Source organism: Hemiscyllium ocellatum, chromosome 23, assembly GCF_020745735.1.
Source record: "Hemiscyllium ocellatum isolate sHemOce1 chromosome 23, sHemOce1.pat.X.cur, whole genome shotgun sequence".
NCBI lineage: Eukaryota > Metazoa > Chordata > Chondrichthyes > Orectolobiformes > Hemiscylliidae > Hemiscyllium > Hemiscyllium ocellatum.
In genome coordinates, this window is record NC_083423.1 from 53,506,822 (window position 1) to 53,531,662 (window position 24,841).

The 24,841-nt window shown below is 44.2% G+C and overlaps 1 protein-coding gene across 1 annotated transcript in view; it reads left to right on the plus strand.

The window, feature by feature from the left end:
- lrmp (lymphoid-restricted membrane protein) overlaps positions 1-24,841 on the plus strand; it is a 164,442-nt gene that overhangs the window by 128,687 nt on the left and 10,914 nt on the right. Inside the window, exons 23-34 of the mRNA XM_060843072.1 lie at positions 1,926-1,972; positions 2,061-2,113; positions 2,214-2,345; positions 3,035-3,132; positions 3,817-3,904; positions 9,070-9,124; positions 9,245-9,272; positions 10,903-11,043; positions 13,864-13,995; positions 14,353-14,500; positions 20,952-20,998; positions 24,478-24,543. Coding sequence (XP_060699055.1) covers positions 1,926-1,972; positions 2,061-2,113; positions 2,214-2,345; positions 3,035-3,132; positions 3,817-3,904; positions 9,070-9,124; positions 9,245-9,272; positions 10,903-11,043; positions 13,864-13,995; positions 14,353-14,500; positions 20,952-20,998; positions 24,478-24,543 — 1,035 coding nt within the window. The remainder of the gene's footprint in view (positions 1-1,925; positions 1,973-2,060; positions 2,114-2,213; positions 2,346-3,034; positions 3,133-3,816; positions 3,905-9,069; positions 9,125-9,244; positions 9,273-10,902; positions 11,044-13,863; positions 13,996-14,352; positions 14,501-20,951; positions 20,999-24,477; positions 24,544-24,841) is intronic.

Here is a 24,841-nt window from a genome sequence, read left to right on the forward strand (position 1 = left end):
GTTGAATTTCTGGTCGATGGTAACACCATTGAATGTCAATGATGGTTAGTTTGTCTCTTATTGTTGGGCATTGCCTGGCATTTGTGTGACACACAACTTACTTGCCACTTGTCATCCCAAACCTGGATATTGTCCAAATCTTGTTGCATTTGAACATAGACTGTTTCAGTATCTGAGGAGTCACGAATGACGCTGAACACTGTGCAATCATCGGCAAACATCCTTTTGTAATCGAGGGAAGGTCATTGATGAAGCAGCTGAAGATGATTGGACACTACCCTGAGGAACTCCTGCAGAGATGTCGTGGAGCTGAGATGCTGGACTTACAACAACCATTACCATCTTCCTTTGCATGACTCCAATCAGTGGAGAAATTGCTTCTTGATGCCCATTGATTCCAGTTTTGCTGGGGTTCCATGATGTCCCAGTCGTTCAAGAGTAGTCCTGTTGTCAAGAGATGTTGCTCTCTTCCCCACCTCCTGGAATTCAGTACTTTTGTCTATGTTTGAACCAAGGCTGTAATGACATCAGGAGCTGAGTGACCCCAGCAGAACCCAAACTGGGCATCACTTTGCAGGAATTCACCAAAGATCCTTAGGCAGCACCTTCCAAACGCAAAATCACTTCCTTTGAGAAGGACAAGGGCAGCAGATCCATGGGAACACCACCCCCTGCAAGCTCCCCTCCAAGCCCCTCACCATCACTGGGTCAAAATCCTGGAATTCCCTCCCTAAGGGGTTAGTGGGACTGCAGTGGTACAAGGAGGCAGCTCAAGGGCAATTAGGGATGGGCAATCAATGCTGACCTAGCTAGTGACACCAGCTACTATTTGTGTTCTTGGCACCTGTAAGCTGCATGTTAGCACTGATGATGACATCTTCTATCACTTTACTGATTGTGAGGGAATTGGTGTGGCGAAATAAGGAAATCTTATATATTTGTATAAGGTTTTGGGGAGAGAACCCCTGGATTTAATGCTCAGTTTTTGTTTCCTTATGCAAGGAACAACCTGGAGGGAGGACTAGAATGATCATAGAATCCCTACCGTGTGGAAACAGGCCATTTGGCTCTACAAATTCACACCGACCCTCTGAAGTGTAACCCAGCCAGACACACTCCACTACCCCATTACTCTTACATTTACACTGGCTACTTCACGTCACCTACACATCCCTGAACACTATATGGGGTGGTTTAGCATGGCCAATTCTCCTAATCCACACATCTTTGGATTGTGAGACGAAACTCACACAGTGAAGATTGACCAGATCAGCTCCTGTGTTGAGAGGGTACTTTTTATTATTTGAGGGCTGGGTAGTTTGGGCTGCTTCTGAGATTAGACAGATCTTTTAACAGGAAAGATTTGATAGGGTTGGACAGCGGGAGAATCTGTTTCCACCTGCCTGGCCAATCAAGAACATGGGACACCACCTCAGGATAAGGAGGTTCATTGTTTAGGACTGAGATGTGGATGGTAAGTTCACTGTCAGCTGACGTCTGGGGGTTTTGGATGGTCCACCACTGAATATATTTAAGGCTGAGAAACATATTCGTCACCTCCTGGGGAAGTGAGGGAATGCAGCAAGCGGGCAGGAAGTTGGATTTGAGGCAGAAGATCAGCCATGATGGTATTCAATGGTAGATCAGCCTTGAGGTGCTGTGTGGTCGTCTTCTGTTCCTTTTGCTTAATCCTGATTGTCTCCAACCTTCTGTGAAACTGTAACTTTCAGATTGGGCTTTGGTTGTGGCGAAACAGATTGTGGTGAATTTGGGGGCCAGTTCTTGCAGTTGTGCTCACCATGGGGCTGTTACACTGCTTCACCACTCCCAGGCACACAACAAAGGATATGATCAATATGGGAGAAAGGTCTTTGATTATTAAATATTAAACTTCTCAAATTTTTGTGCCAACACTCTCTGTATAGGCTGGAGATGGCAAGAAAGTGAACAGTCATGGTCTGCTTCAACCCAGGTGAGACTTGTTTCCTGCCTAATTTTTTTGTTTTTACGGTGAATTGTATTAGCACCAGAAATAATCTTGTAACTCAACCATTTTCTAGTGAAGAGCCTGACCTAACTTGTACTGGCCCAGTAGAGATCTCCATAATGTCCGGTAAGGAGCTTCCTTGCATTTGGGTCATGAATGTTTCTTTTAAACGATGTGATGTCAGCTCACCTTTCACATGGGGTTACTACTTCTGTGTTTGGGACAGGGTCCAGCGCTTCATCTACTTCCATAAGGCGATCCGATAGTGGCTTGCAACTTCAGGAAACTGTAAAAACACTTGATGCAGTTAATGAAAACAATGCTGATATGCACGGCAAAATTAAAGATACTACAGCAGGTAAGGCCTTCTCTATCTGTGTGGAATAATAGTTTATGTAAGTAGAATTAATGTTTTGTGTTTATTAGCTTTTTGTTAGTGTGTTTTGAACTACAGATTTCAAGTTATAGTTGCTGCAAATTGTTTTCTATGTCTGAGATAACTTGGAGTTTCCTTATTTGTGATTCCTTTACTAGGCTGGGGAAAATGGGATAGGTGGTAGTTTGAATTAAGAGCACAAATTGCTGGAGAAACTCAGCAGGTCCAGCAGCATCTATGGAGAAAGAAACCGAGTAAATATTTCAAGTCTGATACAATGAGTCTTCAAAACTGCTAGCAATTTGTTGCATTTCTGAACTTTACACTTGTGAGCTAGCCCGCTGAATTGTTTGGTGTCGATGATTGTGTGAAGTGCAGAGGGCAGGGTCTTGGGTTGATCCTAAATACCAATGTGAGCCACTTTGTGCTTAATAGCCAGTGAATTCAATAAAGTATTGTAGTGTTGAACAGAAGGTGATTTATTCTTTTAAAAAGCCACGTTGTGTATATCAATGTGCCCAATTGGACTATGTGAAGCGCAAATTATAAAAATCATGAGTTTGTTTGAACTGAGCTGTAGGTTTCTTGCCAGGATTCTTCCTACAAAAAGAAGTGTTAAGGGAATTGTGTGAGGGGTTGGTGAAGAATTGTCTGAAATTCTATTTTCTCAGATGGCCCAGGTCCTCACAATGGCAGTCAGCTCACCCTCAAACACCAGCTTTCCAAGACCGAACAACTGGGATCCCGGAGCAAAGTAAAAATTAACTTGGTATGAAAATATAGTCTGAATAGAGATCACCGAGCTTGCAATGTCTCTTTTCAAATATGGTCCAATTTCCTCTTGAAAATTGCTTCCCTGCTTGCTTCTCCCACTCTTTTGCACTTGGTGCAATTGTTCTTGTCTTTCCCCAGTTCTTTGTTTTAAGTTTCCTTCAGTCCAGGTCCTCCTGGTTAATCTACATTCTACTGCCTTTCATCAGATATAGTGCCAGGAGGAGCACTTATTACAGGAATGCTGCTGATCTGTGTATGGGCTGAGGAGGGTACAGCCTATAGCCCTCCTCCAATTCCATTTTCCCAGATACAGTGGTCTGTTGAAGAGCTTTACAAACTGTCACTGCCTAACTAAAAGTCAGATCCTCATATACTCTGAAGAGTGTGAACAGGCAACCTTGCTTTTTATTGTTTTTGAGATGTTCACACCATAACTTTCTAATCCCCTAGATGTTGAAAACATGCAACTGTCCTTGGTCCCCCAGCATACTCTCTCTCTTCCTCCTCCGTGTTCTCTCCTGAGCCACATGCCTTATTGGCGTTGGCAATGGTATGCACTGGAGGGTTGCCTATGTTTTTATTATGCAAGCACTTTGTTTTTGTGTAGCAATCCGGGTTGCTTGCTGTGCGACTGTAGAGCACTGTAATCTCCACTGACAACTACACCCTCTCTCACAAGGAAGCTACTCGAGGTTCTGTGGCTGTAGAGGAACTAAACCCAAGTGAGTTGCAAGCTGTCCATCCCAGTCCACTTCATGATGTTCAAGGTGAGGATTGCAATCAGCTGTTCTTGTGTTTCCAGCGTTTCCTGTTTTAATTTCAACAAGAGACTTGTATTTGCCTTTTGCATTCACACGCTCAAGACCCAAGCTGTTTTAAAGAGAGCTTGATACTGAGCACAGGGATGTTTAAGCTAAGTGTGTTAGTCAGGGGAAATGTAGAGTAATAGAGTAGGGGACTGGGTCTGAGTGGGGTACTCCTCGGAGGGTCGGTGTGGACTTTTGGGTCAAATGGCCTATTTCCACACTGTAGGGATTCTATGATTCTATTAGCAAGCAGGTGATTAAGAGCTTGGTCACAGAGAGAGAGAGGTGAAAGAAAAGTGATGGAAAGCTTGATATTGACAGATTTTTTTTTATATAGATTAGATTATTTAGTGTGGAAACAGGCCCTTCAGCCCAACAAGTCCACACTGACCCACTGAAGCACAACCCACCCATACCCCTACATTTACCCCTTAACTAACACTACGGGCAATTTAGCATAGCCAATTCACCTGACCCGCACACGTTTGGACTGTGGGAGGAAACCGGAGCACCCGGAGGAAACCCACGCAGACATGGGAAGAATGTGCAAACTCCACACAGTCAGTCGCCGGAGTCGGGAATTGAACCCGGGTCTCAGGCACTGAGACAGCAATGCTAACCACTGTGCCACCGTGCTGCCCACGGGTTCTGGGTTGTGGATTTGTAGCCCAAAAGTAGGCATTCTTTATGCACATGGAATGAACTGAATGACATATTGGCCTAGGTTCAGTGGTTTTTAGAAAGGATGTTATTTAACTGGAAAGGGTTCAGAGAAGATTTAACAGCATGTTGCTGGGAATGGAGGGTTTGATATATAAAAATAGACTGGGTCTTTTTTCACTGGAGTGTAGGAGGTTGAGGGGTGACCTTTTAGAGATTTATATAATCATGAGGGGCACGGATAAGGTGAATGACAAGAGTCTTTCCTCTAGGGTGGGGGAGTTCAAAGTGAGGGGGATTATGGTTTGTGCGAAGATTTGTAACTCGGGTGCTCGTTGTTGTGGTTCTGTTCGCCGAGCTGGAAGTTTTTGTTGCAAACGTTTCGTCCCCTGGCTAGGTAACATCATCAGTGCTTTGGAGCCTCCTGCGAAGCGCTTCTTTGATGTTTCCTCCGGTATTTATAGTGGTCTGTCCTTGCCGCTTCCGGGTGTCAATTTCAGCTGTCCGCTGTAGTGGTTGGTATATTGGGTCCAGGTCGATGTGTCTGTTGATGGAGTTTGTGGATGAATGCCATGCCTCTAGGAATTCCCTGGCTGTTCTCTGTCTGGCTTGCCCTATGATAGTGGTGTTTTCCCAGTCGACTGCAAGGACAGACCACTATAAATACCGGAGGAAACATCAAAGAAGCGCTTCGCAGGAGGCTCCAAAGCACTGATGATGTCACCTAGCCAGGGGACAAAATGCTTGCAACAAAAACTTCCAGCTCGGCGAACAGAACCACAACAATGAGGGGGATTATTTTTAAAGGGAGAGGCGAAAAACTTGACACGGATATCATGCTCAAATTTTTTTTTAACCAAGAGTGTGGTTTGTGTGTGGAATGAACTGCCAGGGGAAGTGGAATAAGTTCATGAATAGGGAGGGCTTGGAAGTATTTAGGCGAAGTGCAGGCAGATGGGATGAGTTTAGTTTGGGAACATGGTCGGCGTGGACTGGTTAGACTGAAGGGTCGGTTTCCATGCTCTATGACTCTACGGGGATTATGATGAGCTGACCATTACTGAGACACAGCTGCCAGACCGTCCAGGTGGGAACACGTTGGTAGCTTAGTGATTAACACTGCTGCCCCTCCATGCCAGGAACACCGGTTCAATTCCATTCTTGGACAACTCTGTGTGGAGTTGGCAAATTCTCCCCGTGTCTGTGTGGGTTTCCTCTGGGTGCTCTGGTTTCCTCCCACAATCCAACAATGTGCAGGTTAGGTGGATTGGCCATGGGAAATGTAGGATTACAGGTTTGGTTTGGGGGGGTAGGTTTTGGTGGTGTGGACTCTGGGCTGAATGGCCTGCTTCCACACTGTCACTTGGCATATGAATCATAGAATGCCTACAAATTGTGATAAACATATAACAATCTAGAATTATCCGGGTGTTAGGATCACACTTATTCCCAATCTTTCAAGTTTTGACTGAAATTTTATGAATGTGTCTTGGTGAGCTGTTTTCACCATCAGCTACTCCATTGTTATTGCGGATGGAGGACTGGCTAATTAATGGAAGACCAGTTCAGATACGGGAGTTGTTTACAGGATGGCAACCAGTACTGAGTGCTGTATCACAGGGATCAGTGCTGGAGCCACAATTACTAACAATATATATTACTGACTTGGATGAGGAAAGTCAAAGTACTTTATGGATGACACAAACTTAGATGGAAAAGCAACTGCTGAGGATGACATAGTCTGCAGAGGGTGATAAACAAGGTAAGTGAGTAGACAAAAACATGGGGGATATGAGAGGTTTTGCACTCTGGGAAGAGTAGAGGAGCTGAATGTTAAATGGAGAAAGACTGCAGAAAGCTACAGCATAAAGGAATTTGGGGGGTCTGGCTGGATCACAAAAAGCTGACATCCAAGTTCAATGGGTAACACGTGAGGCAAATGGAACACTGGCTTTTATTTCAAACGAAATGAAATATAACACAGTGAGGCATTGCTAAAACTAGCCAAGATACCAGTCGGACCACAACTGCAATACTGTGCACAGTTTTGGTCCCCTTATCTAAGAAAAGATATCCTGTCTGTAGAAACAGTCTGAAGAATGTTCACTGGGCTGAACTCAGGTATGGACAGACTGTCTGTCTTATAAGGAGAGGTTGAGTAGGTTGGGTCTGTACTCATTGAAATGAGAGGTGACCTCTTTGAAGCATTCAAGATTCTTCGGGGGCTTGATTGGGTAGATGCAGAGAGGTTGTTTCCCCTTGTGGGACATTTGGGGCCAGTGGACAACCTTTCTCTGGATGAGGGGTTACCCATTTCAGACCGGGATGTGAATGTTTTCTCCGAATTCTTCTTCACCAGAGGGCTGTTGAGGCTGGGACGTTCAGTATATTGAAGGTTAAGCCAGACAGGTCTTGAATCAGGAAAGGAATCCAGGGTAACGGGGGGAAATGGCTGGAAAGTGGAGTTGAGGATTATCAGATCAGCCATGAGCTCATCCAATGGTAGAGTAAAGTTGATGGGCTGAATGGCCTACTTCTGTTCCTGTGTGTTATGATCCGAGGGTAAAAATTCCACCTCCCCGACTGGCTTGCTGCTCTTTGATAGACAGTCACTCTGTGGGTATAGCAGCTGTCAGGATAATACCCATGGGACACTCTGGATTGGTGAGGGACACAGGCTGCGGACTGTTCATGGTGGCCAGGAATTTGGAGGGAAGGTTGCGGCGTAAGGGCATCAACGTGGAGGTTAATACCATTGATGGTGTAAGTTTGCCTCTAACAGTGTTTTACCTGATGCAGCAAGGCTTGTGTTATCCTTCATAACAGAACAAACTAGACTTGCATATCTGAGTATTGAAGAATCTGACATATTAATGGCAGTTAACTACCATATAAATAATACATTCACTGGCAGATAAGTGTCCGTGCTTTATAGCATCAAGCTAATTGGATTATAAATGAGAGCATGCTTTCAGTAGAGTGTCTTGCTTTAAGTGATCCCAGGGGAAGATAGAGTCTGAGACCTTTGTCTTCCTGTCAAATACCACCATTTATAGGCATACAGGATTGTTACGCTGACTGTACGACACCATGCACAGTAGGGTGAGGCTCTCACTTAGTCATTAAGTAGCTTAATTACATGCCCTTCCCACATTTAAAGGTGCCATTGGAAAGGGTGGGAGTTGGTGTATCTGATCCACACTCCTGCCACCACCACCTGAAACCTGGATGTCTGTTTAATGCTGGAAGCTGATTTTTAAGAAATTATAATTGGCAAATCTTAATACTGTAATGGGATATGTGTATCCAAGAACACTGCTTACTAAATGAATATCCAGTTGTATTACCCTGGTTAAATAGGGCAGATATTGGAGCTTAATGGAACAGGTTGTGGGAGGTGTCTCTGGCCTGTTGCCTGTGTGTGAAAATGGGAGTGAATTGTGAATGCGCCTTCCTTCCAAGTCTCTCTCAATCACCCTGCTTCCCTTCCACCCTCTACCCCCTTTGTTTGGTCAGTTGTAAGGGAGTTCTGCAGGGTATTGGTGGTGACCAGAATGTTATTAGATAAGTTGTCATTAGAACATCCTCGGCCGTGGTGATCGAGGGTAATTCCTCGACGTCACCGGTCAGGCCACATCTGTGGGGAAAGCAGGAACAGGTTAATGTTGCAGCTTGCTGACCTCTTGTTCAAACTCCTGGAAATGTAGCTTTCCTCCTGAATAGGTTCCTCAGCAGGGCTAATTAAATAGGGGGCTTATTCACTGTCCGAAACTGGAAACTGTACACTTGCTTCACATGCTAATGCCGTCCTCCTTTTACAACAATTAGCACCTTCCCTTTTCCCTCAGGGCTGTGGCTATTTTCTCTCTCTCTGACTCATTACTGCCTGGTCCCATAGTAAAGTTACTTCCTGCATAGATTGAGATCTGATTGAAGTAGTTCCTTTCCATTTTGCAGCCACCTCCCAGATAATTGTGTCTTCATCCCATTTCTCTGCTTCCAAAAATACACACAGATTAGATTAGATTAGATTAGATTACTTACAGTGTGGAAACAGGCCCTTTGGCCCAACAAGTCCACACCGACCCGCCGAAGCGCCACCCACCCATACCCCTACGTTTACCCCTTACCTTACACTACGGGCAATTTAGCATGGCCAATTCACCTGACCCGCACATCTTTGGACTGTGGGAGGAAACCCACGCAGACACGGGGAGAATGTGCAAACTCCACACAGTCAGTCACCTGAGTCGGGAATTGAACCCGGGTCCCTGGTGCTGTGAGGCAGCAGTGCTAACCACTGGGCCACCGTGCTGCCCAGGTAATTGCATGCCTTCAATGATCTTATCGGCGTAAATATCCGAGATGGCAAGATTGAGTTAGAAGCAACCTTTTGCTTTGGTTGTTTGATTACTGATGCTAGCTGTTTGTGTGTGGGATGGTAACATGCATTGTCTGTCTCTCAGCAGCAAAGTATCAGTCATCTGGTTATAAAATTCAAGACCTGCTGAACCTACAGGGGTAAGGCATGATACAGTCTCAACTCCTTTTCAATTTCATCTGTTTGTTCTGTGTGTTTTTGAAGTTCTGGAAGATGCAAAAACTGAAGATCTTTGTACATTTATTCCCCCCTCACCACAGAATCTCAAATACCGAACAGGACGTGGAGGTACGTTGGGATTATATGTTGTTTGCTTTTATGTAAAATGTCAATTGTGAAATGTTCCTAAATTTCATTGTTGTGCAGAGTAAAGCTCACTATTCAACATCCGCAAGTAACGCCCCTCATTCTGCACCTTCCTCTAATGTGTCTGTTGAGAGGAAGATGGCCAAATTATTTAGGTGCATGAGTTGGGGAGTTGACAAATGTCTGGGGTTCTTCTGGACTCTCCAAGATTTGAAAATTACTCTCCCAGAAATTGGAAGCAAAATTGTTAGATGATTTTGGAAGAGGAACAATACAAAAAACCCTTTTCTGTCCTATTTCTGTGTATTAAAATGGGTTAAAAGACTTGCATTTACATAGTGCCCAGTTTACCCAGTTCTTTCATACCCAATGAAGTGGAGGCCCAGTTTAATTGTAGCAAACATTATCAGATCCTTGTCCACCTGATCATTGAACCAAACAAGGGTAAAGTCAAGGGAATGCCAGCTAGAGGAGTATGGGAAAGAAGTCTCTTTTTAATGTGGTGACTGATTATAGCACAGGATTTTCTATGTTACCAACAGCTGTGTCTCTATTGGCTCAATTGGATCATGCTGAATGCACACAGCAATGGAATAATGACCACTGGTCTATATTTCCCTGGCTTGTCCTTACCACCCTTCTTAAACAGTGGCACCAAGTTTGCCAACCTCCAGTCTTCTGGCACCTCACCTGTGACTATTGGTGATACGAATATCTCCGCACGGGGCCCAGCAATCACTTCCCTAGCCTCCCACAAAGTTCTAGGGTACACCTGACCAGTTCCTGGGGAATTTATCCACTTTCATGTGTTTTACGACACCCAGCACAGTCACCTCCATAATCTGGAAATTTTTCAAGGTATCACTATTTTTTTCCCCACATTTTATATCTTCCACGTCCTTCTCCACAGTAAAAGCTGATAGAGAATACTCATTCAGTATCTCTCCCCTTTCCTGATGTCTCACACGTAAGTGGCCTTGCTGATCTTTGAGGTGCCCTATTCTCTCCCTAGTTACTCTTTTCTCTTTTATGTATTTGTAAAAAACCCTTTGGATTCTCCTTGACCCTATTTCCCAAAGCTATTTCATGTCCCCTTTTTGCCCTCCTAATGGGACTGGATTAATTTAGGATATCTAGTCAGCACAGACTAGATGGGCCAAAGGCTCCGTTTCCGTGCTGTACATTTCTAAGACTCTATAACCAGTTTGGATCTTCAGGTGTGTGTGTGTGTGTGTGTGTGTGTGTGTGTGTGTGGGGGGGGGGGGGGGGGGGGCTAGACAGCAGGGGACCCTCTCCTGCTTTGATTCAAAGACTGACTCCAGATCATTTACACTTAGCTTTGAGGCAAAAAAGGGTCTCTGCTTCCAATTCTCGTCCAAAGTGCAACTCGCTGGACAGGACCAATTCCCCCCCCTCCTCTCTCTCCCCCGCCCTCCAGGCCTAGGCTGAGGCAGAACGTACATGTGGCCATTTCAGGAGAGGTGTGTGGGGCAGAGCTGTTTGGAGCTGGGAGCTAATGTGGTGATTGAGTAACACCCATCACCCCTCTTTCCCAACAGGCTCGGGCCTGATAACTTTAACGTTCCAAGTAACTATTTCCCCTCATTTGCAGGCTGAATTTCTTCGATTTTCGTTAGCTTTCAAGTGCGACATCTTTACTTTGGAGAAGAGATTGCGGCTGGAGGAGCGATCCAGAGATTTAGCTGAAATAAATTTGAAAAAAGAGATTGAGAAATGTCACCAGGCACTGCAGGTCAGTACTGGGCTCACTGAGTGACCGGAGTTTGATTAGCTGCTCCATGACTTTGTTTCTGTGTTTTGTTCAGGCACCATGGTAGAATTAATCCAGCAGGTGCTCTGTTTTGTATCTTGCACTGGGTTAAGCGCTGAACAATTGCGGGGACATTACTGACCTTGAAAATTTCACTGTCCGCTGACTTCCCCGAGGTTGTTAATTGTCTCGCCCTCTCTCATTCCATACACACACTAACCCTCCCATCTCCCCTTTAGGTCCTGCCTCACCCTGTTCCTTCAGGAGGAGAATGGTCAGCCTCAGGACTGGCAGTAACTTATAGCCCAACAAAGGCAGATTAAGAAAGGGAAACCGAATGTATGTAAACTAGGGAGGAACACACAGCTGGATGATAAAACAGCAAAATAGTTGTGAGGTAATGTGGGCCCAGTAGAAGTCTGGAGAGGAGTTCATATATCAGAGCAGGGAGAAGACAGAAGAGAAGCCATTACATCTTTCTTCACAGGAGATAACAGAAAATCTCCCAGGACTTGTGAAACTGAAGAATTAGAAGAAATTAGCATTTGTGACTCAGTAGTTATTGAAAAGACATGGATTCAATCCCCTGTACCAGAGGATCTGCATCCTAGACTGTTGAAGGCAACATCTGGGGAGAGGCTGGATGTATTGATGGTCATCTTCAAACTTCTGCATTCAGTAAAATAACTAATGTAGACATCAATGGAGAAGTGGAGATCCATTAACTTGCCATCTCTAACAGGAGAAAATAATGCAATCTACGATAAAGGATGTGCAGTTGAGCATTAAGAAGACAGTGACAAAATGGAACAGAGTCAGCATGGATTTATGAAAGGGAAAATCACATATTAGCCATCTGGAGTTTTGAGGATGTGACTTGCAGCATATAGAAAGGAGAACTGGCAGAAGGAATCAGTTGGATTTGCAGAAAGCTCTGGAAAAGGTCCCCCACACTAGATTAGTAAATAAAAATGAGAGCACAAGGGACTGCATGAAATATTCTGCTATGGAATTCCCTCCCTAAGGGCATTGTGGGTCAACCCACAGCAGGTGGACTGCAGCGGTTCAAGAAGGCAGCTCACCACCACCTTAACGGCAACTAGGGACGGGCAGTAAATGCTGGCCCAGCCAGCAGTGCCCACATCCCACAAACTGAATAAATAAAAAAATAAATCAATGGAGAATTGGTTAATAGTCAAAGCAGAGACGAGAAAGAAACACCTCATTCTCAAAAGGCAGGATGGTGGGATATCACAAGGATAGGTGCTTTTGGCATGGCTGCTGGTAATCTCTATAAACGAACTGGATTTGGGGATCAGTTATAATATATTCAGATGTGCTGATTGAACACAATTGGTTTGGAACGTAACTAGGTAAAAATGAGGACTGCAGATGCTGGAAACCAGAGAATATTCCTGATGAAGGGCTTTTGTCCGAAACGTCGATTTTCCTGCTCCTTGGATGTTGCCTGACCACCTGTGCTTTTCCAGCACCACTCTAATCCTGGTTTGGAATGTAAGTTGTAAGGTGGCTTCAGGAGGTTTTAGCAGGTGAAATGAGTGAGCTAAAACATGGCAGGTGGCGTATAATGTAAATATCTGTGTGAAGTAACTCATTGGGGAGAAAGCTAAAAGGTGGAATGTCTCTTAAATGGCGAGTGGTTGGGGAATATGGGTGTCTGAAGGAACCTGGGTCCTTGTTCATGAGTCATTTTAAAAACTGGATGTGGGTGTGGCACATAATTAGGAAGGCAAATGGTTTGTTGGCCTTCACAAAGGGATTGGAGTCCAACAGGAGAAACATCTTGCTGCAGTTGTATAAAGTCTTGGTGAGATCTCACCATAGTTTTGATCTATCTAACAAATAAAGGATATACTTGCTATAGAGGGCATGCAGCAAATTGGACCAGAAGACTTGGGAACAAGAGTTAGGCCATTCCACTCATGGAGTCTACTCCACCATTCGATCAAAGCTGATAGATTAATCCCTGGGTCAGTGGCATTGTCTTATGAGGATAGACAGAGGCAACTGGAACTGTATTCCCTACAATTCAGAGAGAAATGATCTCATTGGAATTTAGAATGTTCTTACAAGGTGTGTCAGTGTGGTTATGGGTCGGATGATTCCCTGGAACCTAGGGACATCACCCAGGATAAGGGTCAGACAGTTTCAGACAAACATGAGGAATTTCTTCACTCAGAAGATGGTGAATGTTTGGAATTCTCAACCTGAAAGGACAGATTTGATCTGTGTTCTGTATGGTGAACATGGCCTGGACAATCACAAAGGCCAACCTCCCATCTATAGAATCCATCTACCAGGCCCACTGTCGAGGAAAGGCTGCCAGCATTCTCAAAGATCCATCCCACCCTGGTGATGTTTTTCTACAACCTCTACCATCGGGGAGAAGGTACAGAAGCCTGAACACACACACCAGCCGGTTTCACGATAGTTTCTACCCTACTGTTGTTAGAATACTGAGTGGGCACTCAAACCCTTAACATTCACCTGTACCTGTGTTTTTGTTTTTGCCACTTTACATATTATTTACTTATCTATGCTATTTAACTCTGAGATCTGCCTACATTGCTCGCAAGACAAAGGTTTTCACTGTGTCTCAGTATGCGTCAATAAATTCAATTCAATTCAAAACAGAAACCAACTAATGATCTAGAGGGATGTGGAATTGGCATTGAAATGGCAATTGAAATTGTTAATTAGCCGTGATCTAATTGAATGATGGAGTAGAATTGATGGGCTGAACAGCCTGTTCCAATGCTCTTCTTTCTCCTTTCCTGTCAGATTGTAAAACCCTTGTGTGAAGAGCAGCAGTTGCTGGAGATCTTCGAGAAACTAGAGCGAAGCCTCGAGATGCTCTCCCAGACGATCAGCCGAATGGCCAGCAAGGCTGAAATGTTAGGAGCCATTCACCAGGTGAACATTAGATTGTTGTCCTAATGTCTGTGATCTAATTCAAGGCCAAAGGTACCCAGTGGTGGCTAGTGTCACAAAATTCAGCTTCTCCCAACACTCGCATGCCTTTGTGTGATATGCGAACACCACACTGTTCCACTTTTGCTTTGATTTTGTTTTTAAAAAAAAACAATAACTGGTACATTCTCTGTAATGCTGCAGGTTAATACAAGTTTTTTTTGTAGAAATTAATACGAATGTCACTCTGGAATAAATAGCTTCCCCCTGCTCCGTCCAATACCAGTTAAAGTTGAGATTGTGTGCGTTTTGTTTTGAAAATATGAAGTAACCAGCGCACTGAATGTTATTGCTGTTTAGGAGACTCGGGTCAGTAAGGCTGTTGAAGTTATGATTCAGTACGTTGAAAATCTGAAGCGTATGTACGCAAAGGAGCACACGGAACTGGAAGAAATGAAACAGCTTCTTCAGAACGGCAAAGCCAGCAGCTCATTCAGAGAAATCCAAGGTATGGTTAACAGCATTTGGGAGTTGGCTGTAATAGTCTCTGAAAACAGGTTGTTTCCAGATCCATGTTAGACCAACGTTGGGCAGGCACCTGCCTTTGATAATTATACAGGAATTGCGAGGTGAGCTGCTGAACCATACAGAGATGAAAGGTCTTCGGTTCTCCCTCTGTCTGTGCTGTTTTAAGTGGGACAGTGTTGGGAATGTAGTTCAACTGTCCTCCACTATGACTGCAGGAACATCAGTCACAATCTTCACACATCTGTCACTCTTAATCCTTCTGCAATCTGCTGGAAGTGTTGTATCTGAAGGAATCTAATTCCTACCCTCTTATGATCAAATAATACACATTTTCCTAGCTTCATGTTGAACGTCCCTCAGTATACCGGAGTCGGTGTGTTTGGTAGTGAAGAGTGATGCTGCGGAAAGGGAAGACCATGCAAAGTACCTATATACCCTGTGAAAACTTCTGACATTCTCTTGCTTAATCTCCTTTGACAATTGAACCACTTGTAGACTGCGAGGATGTGTTTTGAATCTGATGCCCATGGACTGAAAAGAGAAAGTTGCAGTCGATTAATATTAACATTGAAAATAGGAACAGGCTGTTCAGCCCGTGATGTTCTGCCAAACATGACACAAAATATAACTAACCCCTAAGGGGCAACTATTTCACGCAGAGGATGGTACCTGTATGGAATAAACTGCCAGAGGAAGTGGTGGAGGGTGGGACAATTGCAACATTTAAGAGGCATTTGGATGGGTATATGACTAGGAAGGATTTGGAGGGATATGGGTTGGGTGCTGGCAGGTGGGACTAGATTGGGTTGGGATATCTGGTCGGCATGGACAGGTTGGACCGAAGGGTCTGTTTCTTTGCTGTACATCTCTGACTCTATGGTCCATATCTCTGCGTTCCTTATTTGTGTGCTTATTGAATAGTCCTTCATACGCCCCTATCATATCTGCCTCCCAGCACCAATCCTGGCAGAATGTTCCTGACACCTACTACTGTGTTTTTAAAAATAAAATAAACTTGCCCCTCCCGTCTTCTGTGAACGCTTTGCCCCCTCGTATGAGACATTTCAACTCTGGGGGAAAGAGATTCTGACTGTCAACCCTATCTATGCCCCTCATAATTTTCTAAACTTCTGAGGTCTCCCCTCAGCCGCCACAGCTCCAGAGAATCAACCCTAGCTTGTCCAGCTTCTCCTTATAGGTCATCCCCTCCAATCTAGGCAGCGTCCTGGTAAACCTGTTCTGCATCCTCTCTGAAGCCTCCATATCCTTCCTGTAATGTGGCAACCAGAATTGAACGCAATACTCTAAGTGCGGCCTAACCAAAATTTTATAAAGCTGCAACGTCACTTCCTGAAGGTGAGCGGATCAAGGACTGGAGAATGATTTCAAGAGGTACATTAGCCATGGGAAATACAGGGTAAGGGAGATGGGTCTGGGTGGGATGCTATTTGGAGGGTTGGTGTGGACTTGTTTCCACACTCTAGGGATTCTATATTTAAAAATGAAATTTTTAGGCTGGAATTCAGCATTGAGGCGACTAGTATAAATGAGGGCTCTAAACAGGCAAGCATTATTCCCTGGATTTTTAAAAATTAATTCACAAGATGAGGGCATTGCATGGCTAGGCCGGTTTTGATTGCCCATCCCTAATTGTCTCCATGCAATCTGTGAAGAAAATTAGAGTACTGCTGCTGCCAGATCTGCTCCGGTATTCCGAGTTTGTTTTGTTCTACTTTACTTCCACCAGCATGACCCAGTCTATGATTTTTGAAAATACCACCAAGTCTCAAATTTTTCAGGACAAAATATTTCAGGGCGGCACGGTGGCACAGTGGTTAGCACTGCTGCCTCACAGCGCCAGAGACCCGGGTTCAATTCCCGACTCAGGCGACTGACTGACTGTGTGGAGTTTGCACGTTCTCCCCGTGTCTGTGTGGGTTTCCTCTGGGTGCTCCGGTTTCCTCCCACAGTCCAAAGATGTACAGGTCAGGTGAATTGGTCATGCTAAGTTGCCCGAAGTGTTAGGTAAAAGGGTTAAATGTAGGGGGAATGGGTGGGTTGAGCTTCGGTGGGTCGGTGTGGACTTGTTGGGCCGAAGGGCCTGTTTCCATACTGTAAGTAATCTAATCTAATCTAATCTAATCTAATCTCAACTCAGTAAATCTACTGTGGGGACTAAAGGACTTTGAAATATAGATCTTCAGTGACCCTTTCATGTTGACCCTGCCCAACGATGAATTTTTAAAAATGTCCTATCGCAGTGTCATTGGTGTGGTGGTGGCGGTGGCGGCGGTGGTGGTGGTGGTGCTGCTGTTGGACTGGGGTGGACCAAGTCAGAAGCCTCATGAGACCAGCTCATTTGAAATCGTAAGCTTTCAGAGCACTGCTCCTTCAGACGAAATGGAGAGAAGTCCACAGGCACAGAATTTATAGGTGGAGTTTTTGATGATCAAGTCTACTCTGTTCCCTAGACTAAAGAGAGACTAATCACGCTATAGTTCCCTGTTTTTGCTGCTTGCTTGAATAATAGAGTCATGTTTGTTAGCTTCCCACCCACAAGAATTGTTCAAAAAGCGACGCAATTTTGAGGAGATGGAAAGCCATACATGCACAATAAAAATGACCACCTTTTGAAACCCTGGGGTATAGTCCAGTGTGTCCAGTAGATTTGTTTACTGTCATTCCATTGATTTTTTTTTTCACAGCACCACTCCTTATTAAAATTAAGCTCCTCATTTTCATTCAATACTTAGATCACTGCACTTTCCTGTATAGTTTCATCTGCTTTCAGAGTAGGAAAATGTAAGTGTCTGCCATTTCCCTTTTGTAACTTCTCTTGCCTCTGTCTTATGGATAGCAGTTACTTTTGCTAATCTTTCGTTTTACTTACTTGAAGGTACTCTCTAGAATCTGTTTTAATGTTACACACCCTTTAGGAATTGTTTGGTCATCCAATCTTTAAAACGCCCCAGCAGATTATACTTGTTAGCGTAGCTCATACCCTCTAATCCAGGCAGCATCCTAGTAACCTCTAATGCACCCTCTCCAAAGCAGTCACGTCCTTCCTATAATGTGGCGAATTGAATTGAACACAATACTCGAAGCGCAGCCTAACCAAAGTTTTTTCTAATCCTGGCAACATCACTTCCTGATATTTGAAAGACAGAGCATGTGTTACTATTACTAGCCTCGTGTTTCAACTCGTCCCCCCAACACTTGGATGGCCACCCACTTGGATTAATTTGCCCGTCTTTGCTGCAGTTTTTGTGTCAATCCACACCAGCAGCAAGCATCTCATTCACACTGAAGGGAACCCAGTCTTTGCCATTGCCAATCAGTAAGTCCAAACCTGCCTGCAGGGAGTGTGAGACTGCTATCTGGGTCAGAAGCCCAAGGAATTTTTTTTTTGTCCTTCCCTAATGCATCCTTGTCTGGGCCCTTTGAGTCCAGCTTGACAACACCGAACCGAAGTTCCTGGAGTTATAGGCCCTTGAGGTGAAATGGACTGGATGGGATTACACTGCTGTCCAAGGGTTCCTACAGACTGCAGGTGAAATACATTTGCTGCATTGAAATATTTGTCTAGCCTTATCTTATCTTATAGTTTTAATTAACCGAGCATTTGCATAAATAATTTGCTTGTTTAATTTTAGCTATTTTAGTGAAGTGAACTAAATTATAAACATAATTAAGTATTGCTTACATAGCCCAAGTAGGGCTCATCGGTGAAATGGTAGTGTCCCCCCAGATGTGTTACACTCTGTCTGTCTGAAAAGGTTCATTCAGATACGTTACATTTCTCCCTTATACACTCCAATATATATTTATTGGTCAATACGCAGAGACTGTTTAAGATTGATTTCCCGCACAAACTTGGGCTGGGCTCTATAAAACTTTAAATACTGTTTAAGACTTGCACAAACCATGAGTTTTAAGGATGAAAGGTGTAATTGCTGTTTATTTCCTCTTCACATCGAATTTCTACTGGAACTAAATTCTCAACATTTTACTCTGTTCATGATCCACTCAATGAACATAACGATCTGTGCTGTGGCTGTAAAAATGTCTCAAAATCCAGGATTAACATTAGACCTTTGCGACCCTGCCCTTTCCAATATGGTTTCACCTGTGTTCAGAGTAAGAAAACCTAAGCGTATCTGAACTAACATGAAGTACAGTAGCGCCTCGACTTACGAACTTAATCCATTTTGGGACCCGGTTCACAAACCAAAAAGTTTGCGAACTGAATCAATTTTTCCCATTGTTCGGATATGGTAAGAATGCTTGGACAGCTGTTCACAGCGCACGCGCCAAAGACGAACTGGACGAGTGGCCCGAGAGCTTTTGTGTTCATCCAGCGCGTGGCAAAGCAGAACAATGAAACCATGTGGTCGCACACAGGCTTTTTGCATTCGTACCTTCGTTCACACCTTGAAGGTTGTACGTACGTTGAAGCAAAATTTTATGTACGATCCTGATCATAAACCGATTTGTTCGTGAACGGGGTCGTTCGTATGTCGAGGCGCTACTGTATTAGGTTTGGTGTGTAACAAAAGATTAGGAGGGACCAGGAATCCTTGCTCAAGAACACAGTGCAGAAAAATTCTTAGGAAATATGTTTACTCCACTGGGAGAGAGAGGAATGTGATCGAGAGAGGTTATCCTTTGTGAGGCAGACCACAGAAGTAGGTTTGAGTGGTTAATGCTGTCTGAAGACATTACATAATAGCGTGATGTGATTGTAGTTACATTGTCCACCACTTAGACCACGGCAATCAGTGCTGGAGCTGGGAATAACCCAGAGCTTCAGACCTCAGACAGACAGTGGTCAGAACGGGTGTTCCATGACCTGTTGTTGATGGATTATCTGTTTTATTTTTGAGCACTCCCTAAAGTACAAAGTTAACAGACCAGCTCAAACTGGTTTAGTGGATTGTAGGACGTTTCAGCAGTGCTAGAAGATGGTTTGAAAGTAAGCTTACTGTTGGGAGAGAAAAGATTTTTTCAGAAAAGATAAAGTGAGATTGACACTTATTATTGATGATAGGCCAAGCAATTGTACTTAATAGATTAGGAGGCGTACGGGAAGCTGGGGAGTGAATGGTAGAACTGAGGGCAATTGATTCTGATATCTGGGGAGCCCAGGGATTTGGATGAGACTGAGCCATCTAACTGGGAAGCTTCCATTCTGGTGAAGGTATTGCTCACCTCAGATTACCTTTTGAAAGAAGGTATCTTCATGCACCTCGTTCAGTTTGCAAGGTGAAGAATGAATTTTAAGTTTTGGCTTTCATTTCTCAAATCAGATTCTAAAAACACACGCACAGAGTAGCACTTTCCATTCACTACGAAGAAATTTGCCAGACTTAAGAGGATCATTTGTAAATGGAGCAAGTAAGTCACTGAGATGATTAGATTGAACTATTGGGTGATTTCTCGTGAGCAGATAGAGCGGAAAGGGTTTCTTCCTTTTAAATCCCATCTTGGGATGTGGTCATCATAGATGAAGCTAACATGCAACACAACACAAAGGTGAGCCCTTCAGGCAAACCGGCCCATGTCAGAAAGATGAAGAAGCACTGCTTCAAACCATTGCAGTCCTTCTGGTACAGGTGATCCTATGCTGCTGTTAGACAGGATGTTCCAGGACTTTGATCAAGTGACGATAAGGTAACTGGGATGTAAACAGCTGATCTTGTGTCAGAATTGACCCTTGATGCTTTAGCCCCATAGTTCATTTTTCATAAGCTTGTACTAGTTTGATAATGGGGTTGGTAGGAACAGTTTAACAAGTCTATTTCAATCTTCTGTCTTTCTCATTTCAAGCATCAGAAATTCCAGTAGACCGTACTGGGGGTGGGGGGGGAGTAAGAGCCTGCTGAATTCAGGACCATGGCCAGCAGCCATAGCCATTATTAGCAGCTCCAAAGACCAGGCATGGGTTTCAACTACTCAAAAGTAATATTTGTGTAATCATTGACCCCTCCACCCCAACGTTTGCCTAAAACGTTGGTCTGAAAGGTTGACCTTTACATGATGATGATGTATGGCCCTCCCAAATCAGATTGGTGTAAGACCTGGAGGAGAATGTGATAGTTTAGGTATCCAGATGTCTCTTCCATAATACTGTGTCAACCTGAAAATTTTGTGGCATGTAAGGAGAAGATTAGGTAACTCTCATTCATTTAAGGTACAGTAATCCCTAAAAGTTAGGTTACTGATGAAAAGCACATAATATACATGAGATCAAAGATTTAGATCAAACTTCATTTCACGAAACTCAGCACTTTTAAGGCAGCAATGAAACTGAGGTCCACTAACCCAATACTATAGCGCGATGTTGGATTTCATTGTCATAATGACGGTAGACATTTTGACAAAATGTTAATGGAACTTTTTTTTTATTGACCTGTGGTGTCTTTCACTTTCAGATGAGCTGCAAAATAAAAAGTTCCTTTCTACGCAGACGTTTGGCAAAGTAAGTATTCACTAGTTGTTACAAAACCTATTTCCCCGAAACAGCTGCATGAATTCTTGAAGTCCCAGACCCCTAAGGCCTTGCTACGTCAGGCAGATGCACGTGACCAACCAGGCACTTCAGTAGCTGGTTGCATTGTACGATTCCTCAGCAAAGGAGGATGCTGTTTGGTGGGTGGAGCCTCCTGTGCAACCTCCTTTACAAAATGCTGTCCATATCTGTCTCTCAACATGCACCTTATCAATACAAATATTTCATGTGTTTCACAATCCTAGAGTGGCAAAGTGGTAATGTATCTCGCTCTCGATCAGGCAGCCCAATTTGAAGGTCTACCTGCTCTGGAGGTGTGCAATACATCTGACATTGACCAATAAGCACATTATCCAGACTTCCATTGTGCGGGATGTCACCCTCTGAATTGAATCTTTAAACTGGGGTCTCCTTCTGTCTATTCAACAGGAGTTCAAAGCTGACGTGTTCCCTAGGTGGTGTTGTCAATATTAACCCCTCCACCCACCAAACAGGACTGGGTTCTGCTTCTCATTATGGATACCATGGTGGCACAGTGGTTAGCTCTGCTGCCTCACTGTGCCGGGGACCCAGGTTCAATTTCAGCCTCCAGCGACTGTGCAAAACTCCACCAAAGACATTCCCTGTGTCTGTGTGGGTTTCCTCCAGGTGCTTCAGTTTCCTCCTACAGTCCAAAGATGAGCAGGTTAGGTGTTTTAGCCATGCTGAAAGTTGGAGTCTAGAAGATTAGTGTCCAGGCGACTGCAGGTTAGGTGGGTTACAGGAGTGGGGGTGATGGGTCTGGGTGGGATGCTCTTCAGAGGGTCAGTGCGAACTTAATGGTCGAAATGGCCTCTTTCTGTCTGGTGGGTGTTTGATGATGATGGATGATGGATTATTTACATTATTCTTGAGCATTACCCCAAAGTACAAAGTTACCAGACCAAGGCAATCCTTGCAAATAACTGTTTGCACCTTCTTCCTTCACTATCCTCCTCAACATTTGAAAATATTAACGCTGACTACACTTTACTTTCAAAGAGGAAATGGTGGTGATTTCCCAAAACAGCCTACACTTAAAGAACGGCCAAACTTTAATTTATGTGCCACCCTCCCCCACCTGGTAGTCATTCACAGCTGGTGGGGAAACACAGCATGCTTGCCTCAATCTTCCTGCATTTATAGACACTGCTGTAAAGTTACATAGGCCGGTCAGGGAAATCCCTGAGGGAAATGATTCCTATTGATGCTAAGTATTTCCACCCCCCCCCCCCCCCCCACCACTTCCAGAGTTTTGGGACACATTGCCAAGTTGGCTAGAAATGGTCAAAGGGCAATCTTCCTTAAATCATGGAATAAAATCCCTACAGTGTGGAAGCAGGCCATTCAGCCCATACTGACCCTCTGAAAAGCATCCTATCCCCGTTACCCCAGTTTCCCATGGCTAACCCATCTAACCTGCACATCCCTGGGCACTAGGGGCAATTTAGCATGGCCAATCCACCGAACACCTCTGTGGACTGTAGGTGGAAACCAGAGCGTCCGGAGGAAGCCCACACAGACATGGGGAGAGTGTGCAAACTCCATATCAACAGTTGCCTGTGGCTGGAATTGAGCCCAAGTCCCAGGCGCTGAGAGTTAACCACTGAGCCACTGTGCTGCCCATAAAGCACTGCTCTTCTTTGTCAATTGCTTGTTTTTAGATTCCATTTTCTACCTGGCTGTGTAATCTTGACTCTTTCTGAGTTCGAGTCACGAGAGATCTACAGTCCAGAAAAAGGCTCTTCTGCCTATCACCTCCACACTGTATCAACTATCCGACTGTACTAACCCCATTTCCAGCATCTGACTCATAACCTTGTATGCCTCAATAACACAAGTGCCCATTGAAACCCTTGAATGTTATGAGAGATTCTGCCTGTGCCAACCTCTCAGTTAATGAGCCCCAGATTCCCACACCCTGTGGGTGAACAGCTTTTCCTCTTATTTCCTCAATCTCCTGCTCCTTACCTTAAATCTGTGCTCGCTGGTCATTGACCAAGGGGAAACGTCTCGTCCTATTGGCGCTATCTATGCCCCTCATGATTTTATACATCTCAATCATGTCCCCTCTCCATTGTCTCTGCTCTAAGGAAAACTGCCCAATCTTTTTTTTTTATCACTGAGTGTCCAGCCCAGGCAACATCCTGGTAAATCTCCTCTGCACCCTCTCCCATGCATCAACATCCCTCCCAGAATATGGATTCCAGAACTGAGTCCTGGTTTTGCTTTTCTCTTTGAAACTTGGTTCAGAGTTTCAACTTTCTTTTACCTGTTGACTTTATTCCAGGCAGAGCTGTGGATAGGTTTTTGGTCAGCAAGAATATCCAGGGGTAAGGATGTGCAGAGAGGCAAGTGGAGTTGAGACTACACTCAGCAACCATGATCTTACTGAACACAATAGCAGGATCAATTGGGTCTATATTCCATGTTGATCCTTTGCTGCTTTGTTATTTTTAATGTTCACTGTATAATCTTGGGACTTGCTGCTTCAGAATGGACTGGCAAAGTGTTGTAGTCAGATTAATGGGCAAAATGTTATAAGGGCTAGTTTTAGCTTTACCATTCTGTGTCATAATGGTGATCTAGTGGCCCATAAAGTTGCTCTGCTTTAATGCTAATATTCTGAAATGCAGTACTAAATGTTAGAGCAATCATCTGGTTTTGGTTTGGCAATATTCAATAGACTTCAATCTTGGCGAAGGACATGCACTTACATTAATGTTCCTGTTCAGGTGAATGTTCAGGGTTCCAAGGCATTATTGAAAAAACAGTGTTATTCTTGTGGCAGTCTCAATACATGTCATTTTATATTTTAGAGTTTGAGACTGTGTTGTGTTGAAATTGGCTGTGCCTTTTCCTACATTGATAGCTATTGTCTCTCCAAAATGATTTAGCTCCCTGTAAACTGTATTTGGGAGTGCCCCCCAACCCTGAGCTCTCGGTTTGAGTCCCACACCAGGAACCATTGTCTGTGGGAAGTGTGCTTCTCGCATGGAGAAACAGGCTGTAAGTCATTCTGATTCTCGATGTCAGGAGCTGAGGAGGTCCCTGCAGGAGAACATTGACCAAATCAAAGGAAGTTAATGAATGTCAACACTGCCTCAGGACAAGGTAACAGGGACACTGAGTGTGCACTCTGGGATGTCTTGGAGGAAAGAGGTTTCTCTCTTTCCTTTTCACTCTTTCTTTCCCTTCCTCAGTTGCTCTCCGTCCCAGTCCGCTGTTGCATGCATTTCCCTCATGTTGAGCTGTTGTGTCCTGAGGTTGATGGTTGCCCTTTAGTGATGCTGAATCAGGATTGAGATTTCCCCTTCATGCCTGCTAACACATGACACTTTTCAACTTCTACAAATGGAAAATTTTGTATGAAATGTGGAAATGGTACCAATCTCAAGTGCAATTCTTTTCCTGCTACCCCTTCCCCTTAGAATGCCCCACGGAGAGTCAGCATTGCAACAATTCCAAGGCACACTGCAGGAGTACAGTGGGACCCGGTAAGTGATTTTCAGCATGAGGAAATGCTGTTAGTCCAAGCAGCTCTGGGTGGGCTGGATACTTTGACTGGCACCAGTGTAGGCAGTTTGGTTTGAGTTGGCAGCCAAAATGCCTTGATATCACAGAAGGATTTGTGATCGAGCCAGTGGCTAGCCAAGTGGTAATGTTAGGATGATTATGGACCGGCTTACTCTCGAATGTAACAAGTTGTCACCATCACGTGGGCATTTAGTAGTTTGGAAGCTCGTTCTGTGTCTCTCTCTTCCTCTCCTAACCCTGTCCTACCTCATTCCCTGC